The sequence below is a fragment of the Balaenoptera physalus genome (genome assembly GCF_965194825.1).
Source record: "Balaenoptera physalus genome assembly, chromosome: 21".
Classification (NCBI taxonomy): Eukaryota; Metazoa; Chordata; class Mammalia; order Artiodactyla; family Balaenopteridae; genus Balaenoptera; species Balaenoptera physalus.
In genome coordinates, this window is record NC_138902.1 from 12,073,978 (window position 1) to 12,098,508 (window position 24,531).

Consider the following 24,531-nt stretch of genomic DNA (forward strand, 5'->3'; position numbering starts at 1 on the left):
CTCGCTCTCCGGGCCACTTCCTGCATGTAGGCGGGCTCGAGTTGGGCCCCGCCCAGCTCGTCGCGGCTGTGGTGTGCGGTGCCGGATGACACCTCCCAAGGACCGTCGGCAGGAGGCGCCTGGTCACCGCGGCTGGGGCCTCCGGCGCTGTGGGCCTTCCCGCCACCGGTTGCAGCCGTCTGCGTGTGCTCTGGCCGGTAACCGGGCCGACAGAGAGGTGGGCTGTGTTAAATCAGGCCGCTTCCACCTCTTGGGTCGTCTTCTCCACCCACTTCTCTTGTGGCCCTTCTGGTTACCGCATATCTGCCGGGGCTGCACCTGTGGCCACTACTCCCAGCTCTAAAAGCCTTTAGGCGAGTGGTTCTTAAAACGCGGTTCCAGACCACCAGCAACAAATCGACTGGGACCCGAGAGAAATGCAAGTTCTCAGGCCCATCCGAGACCTGCGGAATCGGGAACTAGCGGGGGGCGGGGGAGGAGGGGGGAGAGGTTCAACAGGTTCATCCGGTGATTCTGAGGCAGGTGAGCTTGGAGAACCATTGCTTTAGGCAATGCTTCCATCCCAGCTGCTCTCTAGGTTAGTTTGACATTTACAGTTTATGCCTTCTGCCTTTACTGTAGGGCAAAGATATATATATATATTTTTGTGTGTGTGTGTGATTATAGTTTTTCATCTCTGAATTGCTGATGCTTTTCTTTCCGCTCTCCTTTGTTTTCTGTGCAAAGTGTCGCTTCTGGCTCACCTAGAAGTGTCTCTTCCCCACCAATCTGAAGATTCTTTGTGATGTGACTAGAAAAAAGAAGTTCGGCTAATTGACCGATTGGGTAGTACCTGCCTGATTACAATAGTGTTATAAAAATAATTACAATAGAATATACTGAGTGAGAGAGTGGGCATATTTACAAAGGGCTGAGGAAGGTGGGGGACAGCAAAGAGGTGTTCCAAGGGAAGGGCCCTTTGAGCTGTGCTTGCAGAACGAGTTTTGTTAGTGACAGATGATGGCCTTTTCCAGGTCCATTTCAATTCTGTGTTGCAGTGGTTGGTGACCCAGTGGTTTTTAGTTGTGGCAAGTTATGTTTTCCCAAGAGAGCTGCTCTGACATCAGTTTTATCCTGAACTCTTCTGCTCGCACCTCTCCATCAAGAGGTGGAGTTTGTGATCTCTCTTTTTTAAAAAAGTCTTATTTTGTTGAAGTATAGTTGATTTACAATTGTGTTCATTTCTGCTGTACAGCAAAGTGATTAAGTTATATATATATATATACATATACACATATACATACACATTCTTTTTCATATTCTTTTCCATTATGATTTATCCCAGGATACTGAATATAGTTCCCTGTGCTATCTGGTAGGACCTGTTGTTTATCCGTTCTCTCTGTAATAGTTTGTATCTGCTAATCCCAAACTCCGAATCCTGTCTGAGTCTGTTTCTGTTTCATAGAGAAGTTCATTTGTATCATATTTTAGATTCCACATAAGTGATAGCATATGGTTTTGTTTTTCTCTGTCTGACTCACTTCACTCAGTATGGTCATCTCTAGGTCCATCCACGTTGCTTCAAATGGCATTATTTCATTCTTTTTTATGGCTGAGTAGTATTCCATTGTATGTATATACCACATCTTCTTTATCCATTCGTTTGTCGGTGGGCACTTGGGTTGTTTCCATGTCCTGGCTATTGTAAATAGTGCTGCTATGAACACAGGGGTATATGTATCTTTTTGAATTAGAGTTTTGTCTGGATATATGCCCAGGAATGGGATTGCTGGTTGTGATCTCTCCTCTTCAGTCTGGGAAGATCTTTGTAACTGCCTGGACCGAGAGAACGTGGCAGAAGTGATGCTGAATGGCTTCCGGAGCTGAGTCGTGAAAGGTGGTGCAGCTTCCACCCACTGTCTTTCTTGAGCTGCATCCTTTGGGAGCCGTGAGCTGACAGGTAAGATGTCTGGCTGTTCTGCAGCTGCCACAGAAGGTCCACGTGGAAAGGTCACTTAGAGATGGAGAGCCATGTCCAAGGAACCCCAGAGGTTCTGTCCTTCAGATGTCCGAGTCGAAGGAGCCTTCAGACACGGTTCTAGCTCTTAGACTTTGAGCGACCCCAGCTGACCCTGAGGGAGCAGAGACAAGCCATCTCTGCAGAGCTCTGCCCAAATTGCAGATTTGTGAGCAAAATATAGGTGTTTTAAGGCCCTAAGTTTTGGGTGTTTTTTTACAATTTATTTAAAAATTTTTTTTGGCTGCATTGGGTGTTCGTTGCTATGCACAGGCTTTCTCTAGTTGCGGCGCATGGGCTTCTCATTGCAGTGTTCTCTTGTTGCGAAACATGGGCTCTAGGTGCTCGGGCTTCAGTAGTTGTGGCGTGCAGGCTCAGTAGTTGTGGCGCACGGGCTCTAGAGCGCAGGCTCAGTAGTTGTGGCTCACGGGCTTAGATGCTCCACGGCATGTGGGATCTTCCCAGACCAGGGATCGAACCCGTGTCCCTGCATTGGCGGGCGGATTCTTAACCACTGCGCCACCAGGGAAGTCTGTTTTGGGTGGTTTTTAGTCAGCATTAGAGGACGTGAACATTAGTCTCTGAACATAATCCCATTCTTCCATAATTCTCATTCCTACATAGCTTTGCAATGGTGTTTCCAAATATTCCTTAAGTGTTCTAGATTGGAGTCTACTCACCGATGACTTCCCTTTACGAGTACCCATTGCTAAGTTTGCTCACTCAGAGTCTTCCCTTCCATGGTGCCAACTGCCACCCCGGTCTCCCGCTGTGCCCCAGCTGGGGAGCTGGCATCCAGCTCCTGCTTCCTTACTAAACAGGGCCGTGACCTGGGACACATCACTTCTTTGGGCTTCGATTGGTTGTACTGCCTGTCCAGTGAGAACAAGATGTGCCTTCCTGAAGGCAGAGGGATAGATACAAAATTGGACTCCCCCCACCTCCCGCTTTCGCTTCTAAGATCTTTGGTTCCAATTAATATTCATCAGATAAAATCACTCTAGAGTAAAATGAGTTGGCAGAGAACGATTTCTGCTATGTAAAGAAGGAGCATTGAAGGAGACGTCCAAAGAGGATCTACAGTGCTACCTGTGGGCGAGCAGCACAAACTTCTGGTGGGACGGTTGGCCTGTGAAGTTCAGGAAGGTGGGAGAAAAGACCCGGCTTAAGTTACATTACGTTGAATGGAGAGGAAAATCAGGAACATCTGGTGGACGTAGCCCATTGTCAAGAAGTTTTAAAAAATAATTACATAGCCGTGCAAATGGAACGCCTTTCATGAAAATGATCACGTGAAAAAGAGAATTACGTAAGTTATGATAACAGGAGGGTAAAGTTTGATAGTGATGTATGGAATTGCAGGACAGAATTTATAGGCAAGTTCTGATGATGAAAAAGACAAGTGAACATGCCAGCATGAATTCAGATGAGTAGAACATGAAGCTACCAACATAGCAAAAGAAGGAAGAAGCTAGTGCCCAACGGTGAAGAGGATACAGAAAATAGGACCCTGTACAGTTGAAGAAAGTCAATGGAATTTCCAGATACTGTTCAATGAAGGAGTTGATTGCACTTAAAGACAAGGCAAATGGAAACAGCCAAAATATATGTGGATAGGTATGGAAATATGCATTAATAAGAATGGACCTAATTTTTTTCAATCACTAAGGATAGAAGACAACATATACATATCTATACAGTGCCGTGAGCCTTTTTGAAGATGATGCTTTCTAAATACAAAGTAACACCTTCATTACTGTTCATGTATCCTCACTGCCCTTGCTCATTTGGTCAACAGCTGTTTCTCAATGTTTCCTTCCTCTAAATTCCATCACATTCTTGGTCTCGATACCCTCAGAAGCAAAGCACTAAGTCTTGGGGAGTATATTCGTTAAGCAGAGTTTAAGCCCCAGTTGTTCTGAATGAATGAAGACTTGGCCTAAGGATAGGAAAGGAAGAGGGCAATTTGCATTTTTAAGGAAAGCAGAAAAGTACTCTTAGAATATTTCCTTTTAGCCTCAAGGAAAGCTGTCGACTGGTGAATTTTAAGTATTTTTCTGGCCGATGGTAAAACCCCATACGCACTTGTATGGCTGAGATGCTGGAAAACTCAGGAGGTCAGAGCCCTGAAAAATGTAAAATCTGGGCAGTGCATGATATTTCTAATTCCTTTTTTCCCCCTCAGACTTTATAGCTCCTCATCCCTTACTCAAATCCCATCTTTAAAGCACATTGAATTAACCTATATATGTTTCCAATAAAGATATAAACTTTTCAAATCTCTTCTAAGTTTTGAGATCACAGTTTCAAGAATAATATGACTTTGTTCTATTGTTTAACCAAAAAAAAAAAAAAAAAAGCAGGTACAAACCTTTAATGCTCTATTCTCCTACCCACTCCCTTGTAGGAGCATGGTGAGACCCTCTTTCCTTAGTTCGGTCTTAATGTGTTTCTAGTTTCCAGCACAGACGCGACCTCCACCTTTGTGTCTTGTTGCCTTATGGTTGATGGGAGGATGCTTTTTTTCCTCCCAACCCCAGAATGAACCTTGGGAATAAGAAAAAGAGTCAGTTTGCTGTGGAGGGGAACCCATCTTCTGAAAAGAAAGCTGACCCAGGAAATAGAGGATCTGGCTTCGACTTCAGCTCTTATGAAGGCTCCCCAACCCTGGGCAAAGCTGTAGATGCTGTCTCCTCACTTTGCCTGAGCTTTGTTAACGAGGAAGCAGAGGCCGGCACCAGCCAAGGCTGGCACCTCCTCAGGCAGAGTGTAAGATGATGTTCGCTCGTCCACTCTTGAAGCTTTCCTTGGAGGGGCGTGGACAGAACACCTCTAGGCTAGCTCCTCATGGTCCTCAGGCTGAGACCACTGCAAGGAAGCGGGTTGTTGGAGGCTGGAGGGAATCCCCTGAGAGGAGTCGGGAGGTTATGTGATTTTAATCACGCTCTGAAAGCAGCACTGTTGATTTTCTTGTTATTCAGTGTTTCCCCCTTACACCCTCTTCGCTCCCTTCATGTGGAACTGCTCAGGGACATGAGGGATTTTGTCTCCTCTCTTTGCACCTTCTGTTCCCTCTTTCTAGGCTTCTCTCTTTCCCTGTAACCACCTAACGAACTCCTACGCATCCTTCAGGACTCAGGCAAAGTACCTCTTCCTCTGTGAAACCATCCCTAGCAATTAGGTCAGTGTATATACCTTACACTATACCTTACACTATTCTGATAAGCATTTATCACACTATATGGCAGTGTTAACATGTTCATTTCTCCTATTAGGTTGTGAATTCCCTGAAGGTATCCCCAAATCTAGCACAGCACCCCTCATTCCCACGTGCATTCATTTCTTCAACATATATTCTTCAATATATTTGTTGAATATATTCAACAAATATTTCTGAGCATCTAGTGATACTTGAGTATCTACTGCCAGGCCCTGTGTAGGTGCTAGAGATAAAGCAGTGAATAGGAAACACAAACCATGTGATGGGAGACAGACAATAAACAAATATCAATTGTTTGTCAGGTGGTGATAAAACAAAGCTGGGTAACACATATAGAACATTAAGAGGAAGGACATTTTAGATGGTTGTCCATTCAGGCTGCTATAACAAAATAGCATAGAGTAGGTGTCTTATAAAGAACAGAAATTTGTTTCTCACAGTCTGGAGGCTGGGATGTCCAAGGTCATGGTGCCAACAAAGTCAGTGTCTGGTGAAGGCTTCCAAATGGCTGTCTTTTCACTATGACCTTACATGGTGGGAGGGACAGTGGAGCTTTCTGGGCCGCTTTTATACGGGCACTAATCTCATTCATGAGAGCTCCACCCTTATGACTTAATCACCTCCCAAAGGTCCCACCTCCTAGTGCCATCACCTCGGGGGTTAGGGTCTCAACATGTGAATTTTGGGGGAACACAAACATTCAGCCTATAGCAGACTCCCTAAGGAAGTGACATGTGAGCACAGCTTGCAGGAAGAATGAGTCACTTCCAAGGAGACGAATGTGCAGCACTGTGAAGAGATCCAAAGGCTGTGCAGTTACTTGCTCATTGCAGAATATACAATGACCATGAATTTTCCTTTTTTAAAAAAAAATTAAATATATCTTCTGAAAAACTATGGCCAAATAGCATTTATCAGGCCAAGTAAAATGATTTTCTTAACGATTTTCTGGATAAGAGTCAAGCAAAGAGAAATGTGACCTTTCCATCAAGAGATATGTGTGCCTTTGTGTCATGAACCTCTGATGAAAAGCTTCTATGTCTACGTGCTGGGCAGGTCCTCATGTTTATTTAGGGTCCACATAATTACTCTAGGGAATTGTCTCTAGGTCTAAATGAAAACCAGGCAAACTCAGTATTTCTAAATGCTTACAGCTTAGGGCAATGCTCTTTTTTTGTTGTTTTTAAATATATAGCCATAGGAAAAAGCTAAAGGGTAGCATTACTCAAGAATGTACCCTGTATTGGCACATGAAAAGATGCTCAACATTGCTAATTACTAGAGAAATGCAAATCAAAACTACAATGAGATACCACCTCACACTGGTCAGAATGGCCATCATCAAAAAGTCTACAAATAACAAATGCTGGAGACGGTGTGGAGAAAAAGGGAACCCTCCTACACTGTTGGTGGCAATGTAAACTGGTGCAGCCACTGTGGAAAACAGTATGCAGGTTCCTCAAAAAACTAAAAATAGGGTTGCCATATGATCTAGCAATCCCACTCCTGGGCATATATCTGGACAAAACTCAAATTCAAAAAGATACATGCACCCCTATGTTCATAGCAGCACTATTCACAATAGCCAAGACATGGAAGAAACCTAAGGGTCCAGATGAATGGATAAAGAAGATGTGGTGCATATGTACAAAGGAATACTACTCAGCCATAAAAAAGAATGAAATAATGCCATTTGCAGCAACATGGATGCAACTAGAGATTCTCATACTAAGTGAAATAAGTCAGACAGAGAAAGACAAGTACCATATGATATCACTTATATGTGGAATCTAAAATATGACACAAATGAACCTATCTATGAAGCAGAAACAGATTCACAGACATAGAGAACAGACCTGTGGTTGCCAAGGGGGAGGGGGAGGGGGATGGGGGGATGAAGTGGGAGTTTGGGGTTAGCAGATGCAAACTATTATATATAGAATGGATAGACAATAAGGTCCTACTTCTTCTATAGCACAAGGAACTATATTCAATATCCTGGGATAAACTATAATGGAAAAGAATATGAAAAAGAATGTATAACTGAATCACTTTGCTGTACAGCAGAAATTAACACAACGTTATAAATCAACTATACTCCAATAAAATAAATTGAAAAAAAGAATGTACCCTGTATCAAAATTCCATTCATTGTTCTTCATTTTAATGCCACACCTTTCTTTGTGTTAATGGATTGTAGGCATGGCACAATTTTGAGAACTTCACCTAACGAACGAAATGGGTCATTCCACTTCAGACTAAAGTTTATTAAAATAATTTTTTCTGTATATAGGCAACTGTTAGAATACAATCAACTTTGTCTGCATATAGATAGTGGTTTCCCTGAGCTGACAATATACAGTAAGATTTATTTTAAAATTTTCCTAAGTTCCAAACTTTCTAATTAGAATTACAGAGATGGAATTGTATTATAATTGTTACCATTTTGTTTTCATTTCTACACGGAGGATCTGTAAATTATACATCTCTTGAGGTGTCAGTACGTGAAATAATAGGGAATAAGAGGCTTGGGTTAATATAAAAATGTGAAATTTAAAAATTTGTGACATCTTAAAAACTTTTGGCATTGTATCTAAATTTCTTCATTTAAACACTTACAGATTTCTCACTGGTAAAACTAAACATTTTAATTGAGCTCCATATTCACCCTCTATCAGACGGCTAAAGAATGGCATGATTAATTATGTTCCATAATTTTACTATTAGCTAGAACAGATAATGTATTGATAATAATTCCACCTTTAGGGTATCCAAAAGTGATTTTAAAAATTATATTTTCAGTTTATGCTATGTTCAGTTATAAAAATATTTTCAGCTGAAAATACTGAAATTTGGTCATGAAATTGTGTTAATTGTTGGTATCTTTGGAAACAAGAACCAGAAACCTTGGGTCAGTTGGTCTGTCAGAGCTGATCTTGCTGTGAGCAGCTGTCATCCTGTGAGCTGCTAACTCACTAGAATCAATAAGATTTGGATGTGACCCATGGAGCTCTGTGAGGGATGAAATTACTTTGGACTTTTCCCTGTTGGTGGGGAAGTGAGATCATACATTTCCCAGTCACCCTCTTTGTTTCGTCTTAGACATGTTTACTTTAAGAGAGAAATTCAGCTTGACCCTGAACTTTACCCTTAGCTAGAGGCTGCTTCTAGGCTACAAGTTTAATTCATTTCTTTTAGAGGCCTACTCACATACCTATGAGCAGGAATAAGCTATTTGTCCATATTTTTCACTTTTTTTTTTTTTGGTATAAGTAGAGCTAGCAAGACTCAGAGGCTAGTGTCTCTTGACAATGAGACCAATGAGACCAACAGACCTGAACACTTGGAGGAATTACAAATAGAGACCTGAATGAAGTCCTGGGGAGTGGGGTTGTGTGTGTGAGTGTGAGAGGTATTGTGTAAAATTATCAAAGCCCAACCTGATACTGGAGATGTTAACTGGTATGCATAATATTTAGGATATGGTCATTTATGTTGACAAATATATGTAGTTTTTAAAATTTTTTTGATCCTTTTCTTTTTTTAATTTCTTTTTTTGTTATTTAATTTTTATTTTATATTAGAGTCTAGTTGATTTACAATGTTGTGTGAATTTCAGGTGTACAGCAAAGTGATTCAGTTATACATGTACATATATCTATTCTTTTTCAGATTCTTTTCCCACATAGGTTATTACAGAGTATTGAGTATTACTCTTTTTGATTGAAGTATAGTTGATTTATAACATGTAACTGTTTTAGTAATAAACATTTTTTAGGCATTTGATGAAGTATGGAAAACAGTAAGCCACTTAACATCACAAGTTCAATCTAGGCCCTGCACTCCTCTTTCTGACCCCATCCGTCTCCCCCTCCAGAGGTAACAACTGGTGTTCCTCACTCCCAGGCATGTTTACATAGTTTATCAAAAATAATATGATAGTATAAAAATTGTGGGCTTCCCTGGTGGCGCAGTGGTTGAGAGTCTGCCTGCCAATGCAGGGGACACGGGTTCGAGCCCTGGTCTGGGAAGATCCCACATGCCGCGGATCAGCTGGGCCCGTGAGCCACAACTACTGAGCCTGCGCGTCTGGAGCCTGTGCTCCGCAAAAAGAGAGGCCGCGATAGTGAGAGGCCCGCGCACCGCGATGAAGAGTGGCCCCCGCTCGCCGCAACTAGAGAAAGCCCTCGCACAGAAACGAAGACCCAACACAGCCAAAAATAAATAAATAAATTAATTAAAAAAAAAAAGGATGCCATTATTTGAAAAAAAAAAATTGTGTGGTGTGTGTGTACGTGAATCAGTTAGGATAACTCATGGAATGTAGTCATAAAGCAACTTTGTTTTTGTCCCTTTACATTATTTGTTGGGTATAGTTCTTCCCTGTCGATGGATGAAAACTGAGGAAGGTCCATGATTGCTCTTGTCACTGTTTGTTGGAAAAAAGAAGTCCCATGATCACAGTCCCAATTCAGTAATTAAAATGTTTTGTTATCATCAGAACCCCCCTGGAGAAGGGTGCCATACTGGGGCTTCGCATGGGCCTCCGATGGCCTCCCGGGCACTCAGCCGTGGCCGTGGGCAGATCGGCGGTGGAGAAGTCCACGTGGTTGAGCCACATGCGCCCCCCACCCCGCTGCCAGGACCATTTCACGCGGCCCCACGGAGCAAGCACCAGGGGCGTGGGAGGAGGCTGGCAGACAGCAAAGGGTTTTCCACTTCCGCGGTGAGAAGGAACCTTTGCAGAGGACGCTCTCCGATGGGCACTCATGTGGCGTGGATGTCGTCACGCTCAGATCTGAACCTGCTCCGAGAGGTCCTCACCAGGTTCCCCTGCTCCTCCGGGGCTGCGGGCTGACCCGCTGGCCACGCCCTGAATCAGTGCACACACTCAGATCAGGCGCTGCGCATCCCTCCCACCGGCCGAAACTCCAGGAAGCCTGGACCAGGGAGCCAGGTTGACGCTGTGCACAGGTCAGTTTTCCAGAATGTAGAGAAGACACCGAAGGAGAAAGGATCCGAGGGGCAAAGAGACTGTCCCGCCCACCGCGCGTGAGCCTGCGTCCAGCTCTGCATTCTGTCCCATCTAATGCGAGCCTATTCTTGCTCCAAAGCCACGCATATCAGCCCTAGGACTCGGCATGCCTGGCTAGTTGCAGGGCATGTCCCTTCACTTTCCCTAGAATCAGCATGTCAAGTTCCATTTAAAAAAACCCAAAAAACCCTTATTGACACTTTGATTGTCAGGCCAATAAGTTCTTAAGTTCCTAATAAGCTTGTCTGTTCAGTGAACTGACTAGATTAAGTTTTATCCTGTGAGCCTTTTAAATGCCCCCAGTTTCAGAGGCATTTTTATTTTCTGCCTCTGCAGCTGCGTTTTATTCTGACACATTTCCTTGATAAATAGAAAAATTGTATTCACTTCAAAATCCACATAGAACTTGGGAATAGAAAACAATGTACACAAGCAACTTTTTCTTTTCCTCAGAATTTTCTCAGTTTCTATCAGGGATCTGATTATTTTTAATGTATAGCTCTTGCTGGCAGGGGTTGGTAAAGTTTCTACTGTCAATATGATTGCTGTTAATAATTCTGGTTACTTAAAAAGATGATTTTTCCTATCCTCAGGTAGCCCCTCCATATCATTAGATATGAAGTGAGGATTTTTCTCTGCAGTATTAAAAATGCCCCAAACATCCTGTTAGGCCTTTCCTTTCTTGTTTAACTGAAGCACTCCTCATTTTAAAATTACACAGTAACATCTACAATAATGTTGATTTTCATAATCCTTCAAATATCTAAGAAACTAGGAATTGGACTAAATAAAACATTTGTAAATTGTACGAGATGCACAAAGATGTGCAAGAGTTGTGCACACCAATCCTTTAATTGGAAAGAAAAGGTCACAATACATCTAGGTTTCTGAGTCCTTGCATATCACAGAATCTGAACTCCTACAGTTATGCTGTTTGGCATTTATTTGGTTGTTCAAAGAAGACTAATTGCTAAAACATTGTGAATACAAGTTATGATGTTCATTTCCTGGCAATAAACTGGTCTGTGAAAATATGAAGTAACAGAATATAAACAGAAACATTAAGATTAAGAACAACAGATCTGGACTTCCCTGGTGGCGCAGTGGTTAAGAATCCGCCTGCCAACTCAGGGGACACGGGTTCGAGCCCCGGTCCGGGAAGATCCCACACGCCGTGGAGCCACTAAGCCCATGCGCCACAACTACTGAGCCTGCGCTCCAGAGCCCGCATGCCTAGAGCCCGTGCTCCACAACAGGAGAGGCCACCGCAATGAGAAGCCCAAGCACCGCAACAAAGAGTAGCCCCCACTCGCCACAACTAGAGAAAGCCCGTACACAGCAACGAAGACCCAACGCAGCTAAAAAAAAAAAAAAAAAATTAAATAAAAATAAATTGAAAAGAAACAGAACAACAGATCTAGCGGCCAATGGACTGATTTTTAGCTGCCACCTCCCGCCCCAACTGCCTTTAAAAAAAAAAAAAAAAAACTCTGTATGAGAAACAAAAAGAAATTCTTCAAAGTGATTTATTAATCTGAAGATTAAAGATTTCACTACCAAGGTAAAAAGTGATAGCACAAAGTTAAATAAATTCTTAACAAGGTCCATAAATACTTATTACTCAGATATTTAAAAAATCTGAAAATTCTGCTGGCATAAATTTGTTTTAACTTGACAATGATACTTAACTGAAGATCTTTGGTTTTGTCCGATTTATAAAATTATTTCCTTTGTCAAGTTGGAGGCTTAAAAAATTTTAAAGTAGGTATTAAGTTCCTAGTTTCCTAGTTTTAGGCAGAATTTCTCAGAACTTCACATCTGCACCATTTAAGGTTTATGGGAAGAACTTAGGATACAATACAGAAGGGCCATAACCTTTATTTGATCACGTAATTCTGTTTACTCATTTTGCAGCAAAATACATGTACCACTGTCCTATCCTAGAACTTGGGTGGTCTAGAACCTACGTTTTGGCATTCACCATTCATGGCAAATAAGATGTTAATCAGACATTTGCTATCCTCTACACATTTCCACGTTTCCAGTACTGCAGAGTACTACTATAAAACCATTTACTTCAGCTCTTGTGGGAGGAATAAAATCTTTCACATTTTACACATCTGCAGATTAAAGTTGGTCATTGTGTAATGGTTATATTTATTGATGTTTATCCTCCAGTGAGGCACAAACGATGAGGAGCACTTTGACCTATTTCAATTAGTATTTATACCATTGAGTAGCGGTATTTGCAAGCCTGTTTGATTCATTCTAGCTGCTAAATGAGCGACAAGCACATCCTTCATACAGTCTCTTGTAACTTTGTACAGAGAAGTCTAGTTAGTAAGGACTTCAATGAATACAAAGTGTCATTCACGCTTTATGAGGTCCTAGAAAACTTTGAAAAGTGGAAACTTTCTCAAAGTGAACGTTTATCAGAAGGTTCAAGAAGTTTAAAGAATTCAGGAGAAAAATACTTTAAAATGTTTTCTGGTTTTAACCACAGCTAGATTTAACATAACACACTGGCAAGGCCAATGACATACAGAATAACAAAAGGACAAAGTATGCGTAGGAGGCTTATTTTTTTTCATTACCTATCTACTTCAGAAGTTTTGAATGCAATTCCTTTCCTTTCCCTGGGAATTCCTGATCCAGAGGAAAAAGGTCACTGAAATCCTCAAGAATAGTTACCTCTAGGCAAGTCCACTCTAATGGAGTTTAAGCCACAGATACTGCCTCTTAGAACAAGACTTTATAAGGGGAGTTTACCCGCCACTATCTTATCAAGCCAGACAAACACCTTACTAATGAAGATGTAGTAAAGTAACTCTGTTAATGACCTGTCAACTTACATCTCGTGCATTTACACACTTCACAAATAGCTGAGTGCCCAGTGTATGTAGCACTGTGCGGGATGCTGGGAGTTAGGGATGGATGCAGGAAGAAGGAGGAATCACCCCTGCTCTCAGGGCATTCGAGGGGCCAGGTGGGGCGGCAAGGGGGAGGGGAGGGAAGTTTTGAAATCAAAGGCGGCATGAATACTCTGACTTCCTTTATACGAGACTGAAACAAACAACAAAACAAGGAACAAAGCCTGTCACTCTTGAGAAGCAACGACGCGGACCCAGGAACTAGGGCCAAGTGGAATATGGAAGGAATTTGTCGGAATATAGTCTCTATTTTATAAGCAGTTACTCTCTGCAAAGGCATTTCATTTAAAAAAACTGGAGTCATCAGATGATCCAAGATTGTCACAGCACTGGGATACTTTTTTCCTAATGAGACATTCCAATCTCTTATTTCTGTAACTGAATACATTTTGACTATTAGGGGCTATTTCTTGGTTTTTACCTATTTAGCTAACATGTCTGCACTTGAGATAAAGCATGTAAAAAACTGCAAAGTGTGACAAACTGTATAAATGTCAGACGTTTGTTTAAAAATACTAAGCTACACTGAACCAGGGATTCTTGTAGTATTGTCTATCTGCCAAATTTAATACCATATCACTTATCACTTTACCAAGTCACACCAAATATGACACAGAGACAATTTGTTTAAGAAAAGTTTTACTAATGTGTTAATATTTCAGCAAAGTTATTGCAACGGGTTTAAAAGGCAGACAGACACACTATTATAGGCTATAAAGTAACAAGTTTCATACAATTAAAATATTACATAGACCTATGGGATTTACTGAATAACTAACAGACCCATAAAAGAAATTAAATCTGAAAGGTTAAATCCAGTATTAGCACCTACAATATCTCTGAAAGTAAAACTTTTAACCGTTTCATTCTCTCCTAGTATATGTCCTTTCTCCCAAATACAGTGCTCTCAAACCCCGAAGATGAAGGGCACAGGAAGTCCCAATACTAAGAACACACAGCCGAAAAGAAGAACTAGAAACAGTGACCCAGACTTGAGAGTTTTAGTTGGAAATCACTTAACTTACTGAACTTGAACCAATCATAGTATTTCTGTGCACTGAATACTGTATATGAGGAAAGTCTAGGAATCATAAGGTTTGCCAGTAGGGATAGTTAAAAATTAGCAATATATAGTATTATTCCTATCAAATGTTTTTCTCTTAAGTTATAACAAAACTATAATTAAAATATTTATTAACACTTGCTCATTCAGGGACACAGCAGGGACATTTGTGTTTGATGGTTTAGCATCCACTTTATTGTGCTTACTTACTTTTATAAGGAAAAAGCAACACATACCACATCTTCCCAATGTTCAAGGTAATGCAGTATTAACAGAATTCTCAAAAAAAAAAACCCCAAAAAACAAAAACCTGGAAATTGCATTAAATACTGCTTTAATCAGGAATTGCTACAATAAAACAAGTAACATTATACATTATTTTTCCAATGAGCTTCAGTTTGAGAAACTGAACAGCAGAACTTGATCTTTAAGCTCTGAGTCATGGCAAAACTGGTAATTCTCTGAAATCTGGGAGATGCATTAGCAAAACCAGACACAGCCCACCCTTCACCAAAGTCCTGGAGAAAAGCGTTTTATGAATTTGGGGGAGTACGACTGAGCACTGGCTAGTTTACGACTTGCTGAAGCCCAAGGAATGACGAGAACCACCAGCCCTGGTGGCAGGTGAGAAATAACCTGCGTTGGGCTCACCAACTGCATATTTTATTAATGGCTTTGAATAAAGAAAGTGAAATGCTTCATTGCGTTTTCTCAAAAACTAATCAAAAGATTACAGAGTCCTACACAATTTGGAGACACAAAGTGGATGCTGAGCGACTAGAGGTCACTCCAGGTGTGGAATTTTACAAAGTCAGTCCTTGGAGTGAATGGCACCGTGGCTCTGGCAGCAGATACGAAGGAATGATGCTCTGGAGAGGAGGTGGGGGACACTCTGCGGTCGGCCGGTGGACAGACGAGGGTCCCAGCTGGAGGTGGGCCTAGAGTTAGAGGCGAGAAGAAAAGGTTTTAGAAAGGGGTGCTAACTAACCTCCAAACACAGACTGATGGGAGCTCCTCGTACGTGGGCTACACTCCATGAAGCCAGGCGCTAGCTAATAAAATCCCTGGATCTGTACTACCTGCTGGAGTGAGCACACAGCTCGACGGTCTAGAGAGCCAAGGCTGTGCATTTCCATCTCTGACCAATCCTGTCAGGAGAGGTAGCACAGCACGGGGCAGGCGGCCAATCCGGGGCCTGCCCACCTCCATGACTGCCTGCCCTGTTTTTGGCCTTGCACAAGTAACTTAGGTTCTCTGTGCCTGAGTTTCCTCATCTGAAAAACAGGGATAAGATTATCTACCTCACAGGAGTGTTGTGATAATTAAAATGAAGCATTTAGAAAAGTACAGGCACATGGAAGTGCCAACAAACGTTGGTTATTTTTATCATCACTTATTTATTGTGACAGAATAATGACATATTCTGTTTTTTGAGTAAAGAAGACAATCTTAATCCAAAGAGAGAAAACACCATCAGTCTACTTAATAATAAAGGTATTGAAAAAATTTAAATATTTTAAAAGGAGCAAAATATTTTGTTCAAAGCTCTTTTTTTAAAAAAAGGCCACCTCCATGATTTGTGTACTCTTCTGTTAAATCATCAATTTAATTCCCATATAATGCTTCAACCTGCAGACACCATGTAGACTTAAGAAAAATTATAGAACTGAATTCATTATTCTTATAGTTTTCCCCCTCCTCCAAGACCTCAGCCCACACAGGACCCTGGGTCTGAGGGACACATAGCTCGGAAAGCTAAACCGCACTGAACAAAAATATCTGCATTCACGAAATTACCACAAGTTCCTACTGTAAATCTCATTTGAAAATTTCACTGTTGTTGAATGTTGATAGATTGGTCTCTGGTGTGTAATTGCTCCAAACCCCTCACCACCTCAGAAAACCAGTGTATTGAGCAATAATCGCTGCAAAGTGAGCCATGATGATAAATGGATCGGGCCGAGTCAGTGCAGCTACAACCGATCAAACAAACTCATCCCAACGGCACGTCACAAATACCACATGTAGGGCTCCTGGTTGCTCGTTTGAGAATTACCAGTTTGGAAACTGCACGTGAGAAAGTGCATGAATAGGTAACACTAAGTGTTCCAAAACAAAGCCTCAGTAAAGAATAAAACACCGAGCAGAGGGCGTCATTATTTAGGTTTGTGGCTTGTAAGAATCTGTGTGACACATTCCCTAGAGCTAAAAGAAGGCAGCTTTGTAGGATTCAACAAATGGCACAGGAGCAGACAAAACGTACTTTTAAAAGGTAGTGAAAAAGAAAAGAAGGGGATAAATACTTAGAATAATCTGATCAACTCTTTCCTTTCTCCACGTCTCTGCTGCTGCACGTACTTAGAGGAAGTACGGTGTGAAAAATACGAGTTTTATGGTCCATCAGATTTGGGTTCATGTCTCAATACCCATTAGCTGTGTGACTTGGAGAACGTCGTTTAATATATTTGTACCTTGGTTTGCTTATCTGTAAAGTGGGGGAAATCCTCTGCAGAATCTTGTGAGAATTGGAAAACACCGTTTGTATAATAGCGGGCACATAGCAGGTACCCTCAAAACGGTAGCTACTATTATGACTGTTGCCCTGCGAACTGGTCTGCTTTGGTAGAATCTGTTTCTGCGCGGCCTATGAATTAGTGATGGATGCCTGAAGACAAAGTCAATCAGGCAAGCACAGCAGCAGAACACTATTGGGAGGCAGAGCACATGACTGAACTTGGCAGAAACAGTGAAGTACAATGTTTTTGTCACTTAGAAGGCTGGGCTAAGGTACTGTGGCTTCCACGTGATACTTCCTATAGATTCCCATCAGTATTCACCAATTTGTTTCTCACTTGTTCAAGGTCATTATATGGATATATAAGAACATAAACATTCTAAAAAGAATGAAAATTTATGGTTCTACCCACTAGAGGTAAGTGTTCTTCTAAAGGGCTATGAAGCCACTTAAATAAATGAAACAGTCAGAATCTCCCTACCCCACTCTGAAATGTTTCTTTGGTTATTAAAGCCATTTGTCACTTAGGCAGGGAAAAAGAAAAAAAATCAGGATTAAATTCTCTATCACTTGGGTTATAGAATTTGGGTTAAATACACATTTTAAATATCAAGCCAGTACAGAGAATAAGCCACTACTTACGGTGCAGGGAAGAAAATACATGCATCCTACAAAATTACAAAAATTGCACATAAATCATATAATTTCATTTTTACCTTTAATCCTATGGTTTATCTTCCACTGCTCATGCCTCTGTCTTCATAAATAGTAATTTCAATCTAAGCAGCATGGCTGTTAAGAAAACACACTAGAGAACAGAACACAGAAAAAGGGACCACGGCGAGATGATAGGTACGACCTGTGCAGACTTGTCTTTATTTATTTTAAATTATTACTTAATTTAAAATTCTTATTTAAATAATTAAAAATAATTAAATTATTTAAATAATTAAAAATTAAATTATTATTTGCTTTATTTTGAATTATTAAAATTTTCTCCTGCTTGAGTTAAACACGATGTTTTCTACACCCTGCTAAAAATTTACGAACTGTAATTGCTTGTAGTATACCACATGTAGCTCCTCCCCAAACACTGATTATTCATTAAAAAAAAAAAATCTGAAAAAGGATGCTTTATTGTAGAACTAAGGGGGGGCTCTTAACTGAGCATCCATGGAGGTAATGAAGTCAGGGGTTCAAAATGCCCTGAAATTATATGCAAACTTTTTCTTGGGAGAGGGCTCACAACGTCTAAAAGTTTAAGAACCATTGCTGCTGAGTATAATAAAACTGTTGAAATTATTATCAGCCGGAAGGCCTGGGGTTATCTGACCTAGGTTTTAAAAAAAATTTATTTTACCCAGTTATTTATTTTACTCCCATTATCAAGCTAAATTAGTTTTTTTGCAATTTTATTTATGAAATTCACTTCGTGATTTTCAAAGCTTGCTGCCTCTAAAAATAGGCGCAGTATTGTCAAAGGTAATGAAATGATACATCTGGCAGCTGTGGCTGATTTCAATGAGCCAGATGAACCCACGGATCTGTGATTCATCTGGACAACCTTGCTGCACGTTAGGAGTTCATGCATTTCAAAGGGGGCTTTGGGTCCAGCCTCTGCAGCTGAAATGCATGACTCACACCACTCCCATTATTACTACAAGACGCCACAGAGCCACCAAGATGACGGCAACCCGAGCACTACACAATGCACAGAGACCAGCGTGATACAGAGGAAGGAGAGGCGTGCGTCAAGGGCTGGAGCTGGGGGGCTCATGGCGGGTGTGCCTTCTCACAGAAGAGTCCTAGGGCAAGTACGGCAGGAGGGAGTTAAATTCTCTCCGGCCGCTGCTTCACAGGACCAATCAAAAGGTTCTGTTTACAGATATTGAGACCTCGTGATCTAGGCTGAAAAGATACAACTCGAAGTCCTCTCTCGATGGGATCTGTCAGGAGGAGGCCTTGGGGAGCATAGATCTTCTCATTCTGCTCTTGAATGTATTTGGAGACTTTCTTCAGAACCTGACAAAAAGAAACACCACAGCTTTTTATAAACTTCATCAGATTTCCCTGTGAAGCATCAGCTGGACCTCAAAATATTCAGGCAGTGGAATTAGTTTTCAAAGCAAGAATGGGTGTTCACGTGGAGGGACGGCTCTGACTACGTGGCTAAGGCCACGGGGCTCCCGACACCGCCGACCCCCAGTCCCGAGCACCATCCACGCGGTGCAAGTGCCACCGCAGATGCGGCCTCACGGCGGCACAAGAGCCACGCCCTCCCCCTCCCCTCCCGGTCACCTTCATCCTGGTTGCGGAGAAATACAAGGTGACTATACACACGAGGGTTAGTATGCTTTCCCCTTCCCTACTTGTGAAGTGCGCATCATGTGACCTCTTCTGATATCAAGGACAGCTCTTGGCCTCCTCCTTAATACTTAAGAACTGCTTCTCGGGACTTCCCTAGCAGTCCAGTGGTTAGGACTCGGCGCTTTCACCGCTGAGGGCCCAGGTTCAATGCCTGGTTGGGGAGCTAGGATCCCACAAGCTGCATGGCGCAACCAAAAAAAAAAAAAGAGAGAAAAAAGGAAAAAAAAGAGAACTTCTTCTCTCCTTTGTACATTTTCATCAAATTTTTTTTTTTTTAAGAAAGACTTTTTTATTATTTATTTATTTATTTATGCTGTGTTGGGTCTTCGTTTCTGTGTGAGGGCTTTCTCTAGTTGCGGCAAGCGGGGGCCACTCTTCATCGCGGTGCGTGGGCCTCTCACTATCGTGGCTTCTCTTGTTGCGGAGCACAGGCTCCAGACCCGCAGGCTCAGTAACTGTGGCTCACGGGCCTAGTTGCTCCGCGGCATGTGGGATCTTCCCAGACCAGGGCTCGACCCCGTGTCCCCTGCATTGGCAGGCAGATTCTCAACCACTGCGCCACCAGGGAAGCCCCCATTTTCATCAATTTTAACTAATGACACAAGGTAGGCCTACAACAAAGGGAGCCCAGTGAGTTTAAAACTGAAAAGTTTATTCCCTTTATCAAGCATGCGCGTGCTGGCTGCCATGGAGGTTCTGATGACAAGTGTCTTATATCATTTCCAGGCCTGCATGGAGCGCTGCTCTGTAGTTTGCTCTTGTGCCCTAGATGGGAACCTCAACCTCACTAAACCTTGTAAGTTTAGTATTAAGGTTGTAAAAGTCAAAGCAAATGTAGACAAAAACCAGATAGGATACAAAGGAACTTCTGGAAATTGCCAAATCTCCAGCTTTAATAAGGGCAATTCTGAAACAGATAACCTAGAAGAAAATAAATTTTAATAGCTATATACAAAATCAAAGAGTTACATGTTTTATTTCAGATTCAAAGTCATTATAATCCTTTTCTGGCTCTAATCTTCAAAGAGGCTTTGATCCAATTCTTTAATTACTACATGTTTTCTTAAATTCACACTACCAGAATATGATAAAGTCACAGATAAATGTGATCACAACATAAAGGGAAAAAAGAACTGTATGAAAATGAAGTTGGAAATTAAGAAATGATTTATGTGTGGGTCTATAATATACCAGGCCAAACTAACAAATTAGGATGTTAAAATTTAGGTGCTTTGGTATAAGTTGATTTAGAATTTAAAACTCTATGTGGTCTGTATAATGAATTTTCTCATTGAAGGAAAATAAATAGTTTATTCAGGTTACATCTTTGGGGAATAATACAATCTAACGTTTTACACTTTTTAAAAAACAGCGTGATATTATTAAAAGAGCAATCTGCAGGGTTATGAAGTAATTTAAGAATACTATTTCTAAAGAAAAGAGCTTTTCACCTAATTATCTGAAGTACATATGTCATTCTCCTATTTTCAACTCTCAAAGAATGTGAGCGGTGCTCGGTCTTTATGGGCGCTATCTTTCTATCAGCGTTTGTCAATCATGCTAAAATGTCATGGGGAAGGAAGTAGCCCATGAAGATGCCCAACTCAGGACCCTCCATCTTCTCTCCAATTTCCTTCTCAGCTCACCTGCCAGAGGTGGAAACTGGACAGCCAGTCTCCCCTCACCCCAGTCCATTTATACTCGGGGGGACACTCAGAAAAATGCCTGCATGGCTGGTTTCAAAGAAAGAATTCCTTCAGAACAGCTTTCCTCCCTGTCTTCTTGGGTACAGGTTACTAGCAAAGAAACAGCATTCCTTTACGCGATTCAAGCAGAACTGTGTCATGCAAGGTTTTTATTTAAACTTTAATAACATTCATGGGCACTTGGGTATCAGTTCAGAAAGAAAACAATTAGTTTTCTTTCTGTATAAGTTCCAAATCCTCTTACGGTATTGTGATGAAGGCAGCATTGTCCTAACCAAGATGCTTTTAAACTCTTACTGTCATTAGCGATAGGAAAGCATTAATATGAGTCAACTCATACCTCATCCCAGACAGGACAAAGCAGCATTCTCACCCCCAAGAAACCTTATGTTGACATATTACTCATACTTTATTATTTTTGGTAAATCAATGTTAAAACAAACTATAATACTGAACAAAATTATCTCTGTTATCTTCAAACACTCAATAAAACCTCAATTTATATAATATTTACAAAGCTAAACACTCAAACCTCAGGAAAGACTATTATCCTCCCTGAGAATACTAAACCGGAGAAAGCCTACCAGACCCTCAAAGAAAGATATCCTACGTGAGGCTGAGTGAGAGCACCAGGATTTCAGTATTTTCAGAAAGATCTAAGCTCCTCTGACTGTGCTCCGTTCAGATCACAGCCCACAGGCAGGAGGGATGTCTTCTGGATGATGAACACAGCAGACGGCTCCTGAGAGGAGAACCTTCCACAAGCCCATTTGTTCCCTGATCATAATGGGCAGCAACAGAGAGGAATAACACTGAAGCCTTTATCTTCATTTTAAATCAATGAATAGCACATTATAGGAAAAAAAATGCATGATTGTTCTAGTGGGTTTTAAAAGGCCTATTTACAATTTTCAAAAGTTTAACCCACGTGACTAGTGTAAGCACAATTATATTTGGCTGACTGTTTGTAGACTAGAAGTTTTAGTGTTTAAAACAATAAAGGCTACTAAATGACTCAATCCTGTCCTTTCATAAAGTAGAAAATAACAGCACAGAAATTCCTAAGGGACAAACTGGAGAGAGGGAGTGGCTGGGTATCAAAAATACAGATACATGTTTAAAATGTTTTCTTTTAAAAGTACAGGTACATTGTATCTTAATTATGACCATTCCAGCTATTTACTTTGCATGATCTAGTTATTCCTGTCGTTTCTAAAATAAAATCATGTATTTATAAAAAGTGACCATGCCTTTAATTTTGGTTTCTTGACTAATTTTACTTGGTTTTTACTTGTGTTATTAATACTTACTCTGTAAAAAGAAAGAGACCTTAACTAGACTTATAAAGTAGTACCTTATATGTTACCTATGAACGCAAGTCCATTATATTTCTGACACTGAGAACTTCCTTCCAAGATTAATAATCAAAAAGATTTTAACTAAGGGTTGCTAAATGTTTTAGTAGATAAATAAACTAGCAGCTGCTAAGAAAGATTACTTATACACTTGAAATAAAAAAACTGAACATGTAAGTTCACAAATATCTGATTAAAACATACATATATATATATACACACTAACTTAATTTTTAAATCTATCTTAAGAAAACTTTATTAAGCATCTACCACATATAAGGCAATTTACTAATTCTAAGACCCATTTATTTTTTTTAGATTTACCTTTTTTTAAAATTGAAGTATAGCTGATTTACAGTGTTGTGTTAATTACTGCTGTACAGCAAATTGATTCAGTTATACATGTATATATTCTTTTTCATATTCTTTTCCACTATGGTTTATCACAGGATACTGAATATAGTTCCCTGTGCTGTACAGTAGGATCTTGTTGTTTATCCATTCTCTACGTAATAGCTTACATCTGCTAACCCCAACCTCCCACTCCATCCCTCCCCCAGCCCCCTCCCCCTTGGCAAAGACCAGTCTAAGACCCATTTTATGGTTGAGAGAACTCAGACTTGGAGAGATTAACTTGTCCATGATCTCATCATTAGTAAATGACTTGGCTGGCACCCAATTACCAATTTCTTTTTACAACTGAGGTCAGAAGCAGGTATCTGTATCTATTGTAGCAACTGCACACAAATAAATAAAAGTTAATTAAAATCTCATCAACAAATTTAAAAGCTATAGTGAAATGAGAATTCAAGCATCTAATACTCCACTAAGCATGAATAAAATACTCTGGAGGATGTATTTCTACCTTAAATTGACAATATTACACACATCTTTAATGGCCACCCGGGATGACTGTTTTTACCCACCGCGCTCACTGGCTCCTCAGGGGGTCCAGGCTCCACCACCAGCGCATCCCCTGAATTTGTTCACCTCCTTCCGTCCCTGCTGCTCTGCTCCCCGTCCAAGCTATCATCTTCCCTCTCTTGCCTGGACTTGTAGGGAGCGTCTTACTTCCACTTTTATACCTTTCCCCACCAGAGCCAAGGAATCTCTTTAAAATGAAAATCTAGTCCAATTACTACTCCTGCTTAAAACCTTTGAGTGGTTCCTCCCTGCAGGGAAATAAAATCTAAGCCTCTTTCCACGGAGCACACACTCCCGGAGGATGCAGGTCCCCTCACCTCTCGAGTCGCCTCCGCCCTCCTCTCCCCACGCCCCGCTCCGCACGGGGGACGCCCGATGTTCTGCATACACTCATCCCTCCGCCTGAAGGGCCCTGGGCTTCCCATCCTTCACGCGGCAGCTTAATGTTACCATCTCAGAGGCCCTTTCTGACCACATGATCTCAATTAGGTCCTTCCTGTATTTTCTATCCTAAGGAAGTTGGTTTTTTTCAAGGCATTTATCACGACTTACAATTCTGTGGGTTTTGTTTCCTTATTATCAGTTTTTACCACTGAGTTATAAACTCCGTGACATCAGCAACCATGTCTGCCCTGTTCAGTAATATCCCCTGCACAGTACTTAGCACATGGTAGGTGTTCAATAAATATTTATCGAATGAATGAAATTCCTGTCCCTTCACTCACCAAATGTATTATTACAGAGAAGCTGGTAAGACAGAACAGACTGAAAGCTGATACTGATCCTCTGTAACTTCTGATGTGGAATGTTAAGCAGGAATGAGAGTGTGCGACATGGAGAAGGATATAAACTACTCTTCTTCAGTGTTCCCTTTTAGTAACACCAGGGGAATTCGTGTCAGGATGCTAAGGAAGAATACAGCATCATTTTCAGCCGACAGCTCAAAATATTTTAGCTGCAACTGTATCTGCTCTCCGCCACGTGGCGTGCAAGACAGTCACAGGGAAACTTCTATCAGGTGGGTATAATATAGATCTCCTTACAGCCTTTCGTTTTCTAATCATGGTCAGAATTTAATTATCTATTTGGGGTTTACTGTGATTAACGTAAATTCATTCACTTAACACACAGTAAATGAGTGCCTCATCTACCCAAAGTATGGTGCTAGGCCTGAAGAGGGATACACTGTCCTTGACCTCAAGAAAAAGACATACTTGAAGGGCAAACAAGACAAGAATATAAACGGCTACGTTCCTAAGTAGAGAGTGCTAAGTGCCAGAAAACAGATACGAGTAAAGCATTGGGGGATACAGAGGAGAGAACGAATTCCGATTACAGGGGTAGATAAAAAGTTAGCTGAAAGTGGGACTGAGGGACTGGTGGGATTCGGACACGGGAAGAACGGCACTTCAGGTGG

The 24,531-nt window shown here is 41.2% G+C and overlaps 1 protein-coding gene and 1 long non-coding RNA gene across 7 annotated transcripts in view; one reads left to right on the top strand and one right to left on the bottom strand.

Annotated features, from left to right (window-relative positions):
* LOC309651538 lies at positions 1–14,136 on the top strand. The gene is made up of 2 exons (XR_014258217.1): positions 1–1,942; positions 9,721–14,136. It is a non-coding gene; the product is annotated as an uncharacterized lncRNA (long non-coding RNA).
* Positions 13,807–24,531, bottom strand: part of GOLGA7 (golgin A7) — a 16,883-nt gene continuing 6,158 nt past the window's right edge. For 5 of the 6 annotated variants that reach the window (XM_082444382.1, XM_082444383.1, XM_082444379.1 and 2 more), the window contains exons 4-6: positions 18,683–18,784; positions 17,479–17,541; positions 13,807–15,185 (exon numbers count right to left, since the gene is read on the bottom strand). In XM_082444382.1, the coding sequence (XP_082300508.1) occupies positions 17,494–17,541; positions 18,683–18,784 (150 nt within the window). In that variant the 3' untranslated portion in view covers positions 13,807–15,185; positions 17,479–17,493. Of the gene's footprint in view, positions 15,186–17,478; positions 17,547–18,682; positions 18,785–24,531 lie in introns of all 6 variants that reach the window. The other variant, XM_082444384.1, reaches the window with a different exon arrangement.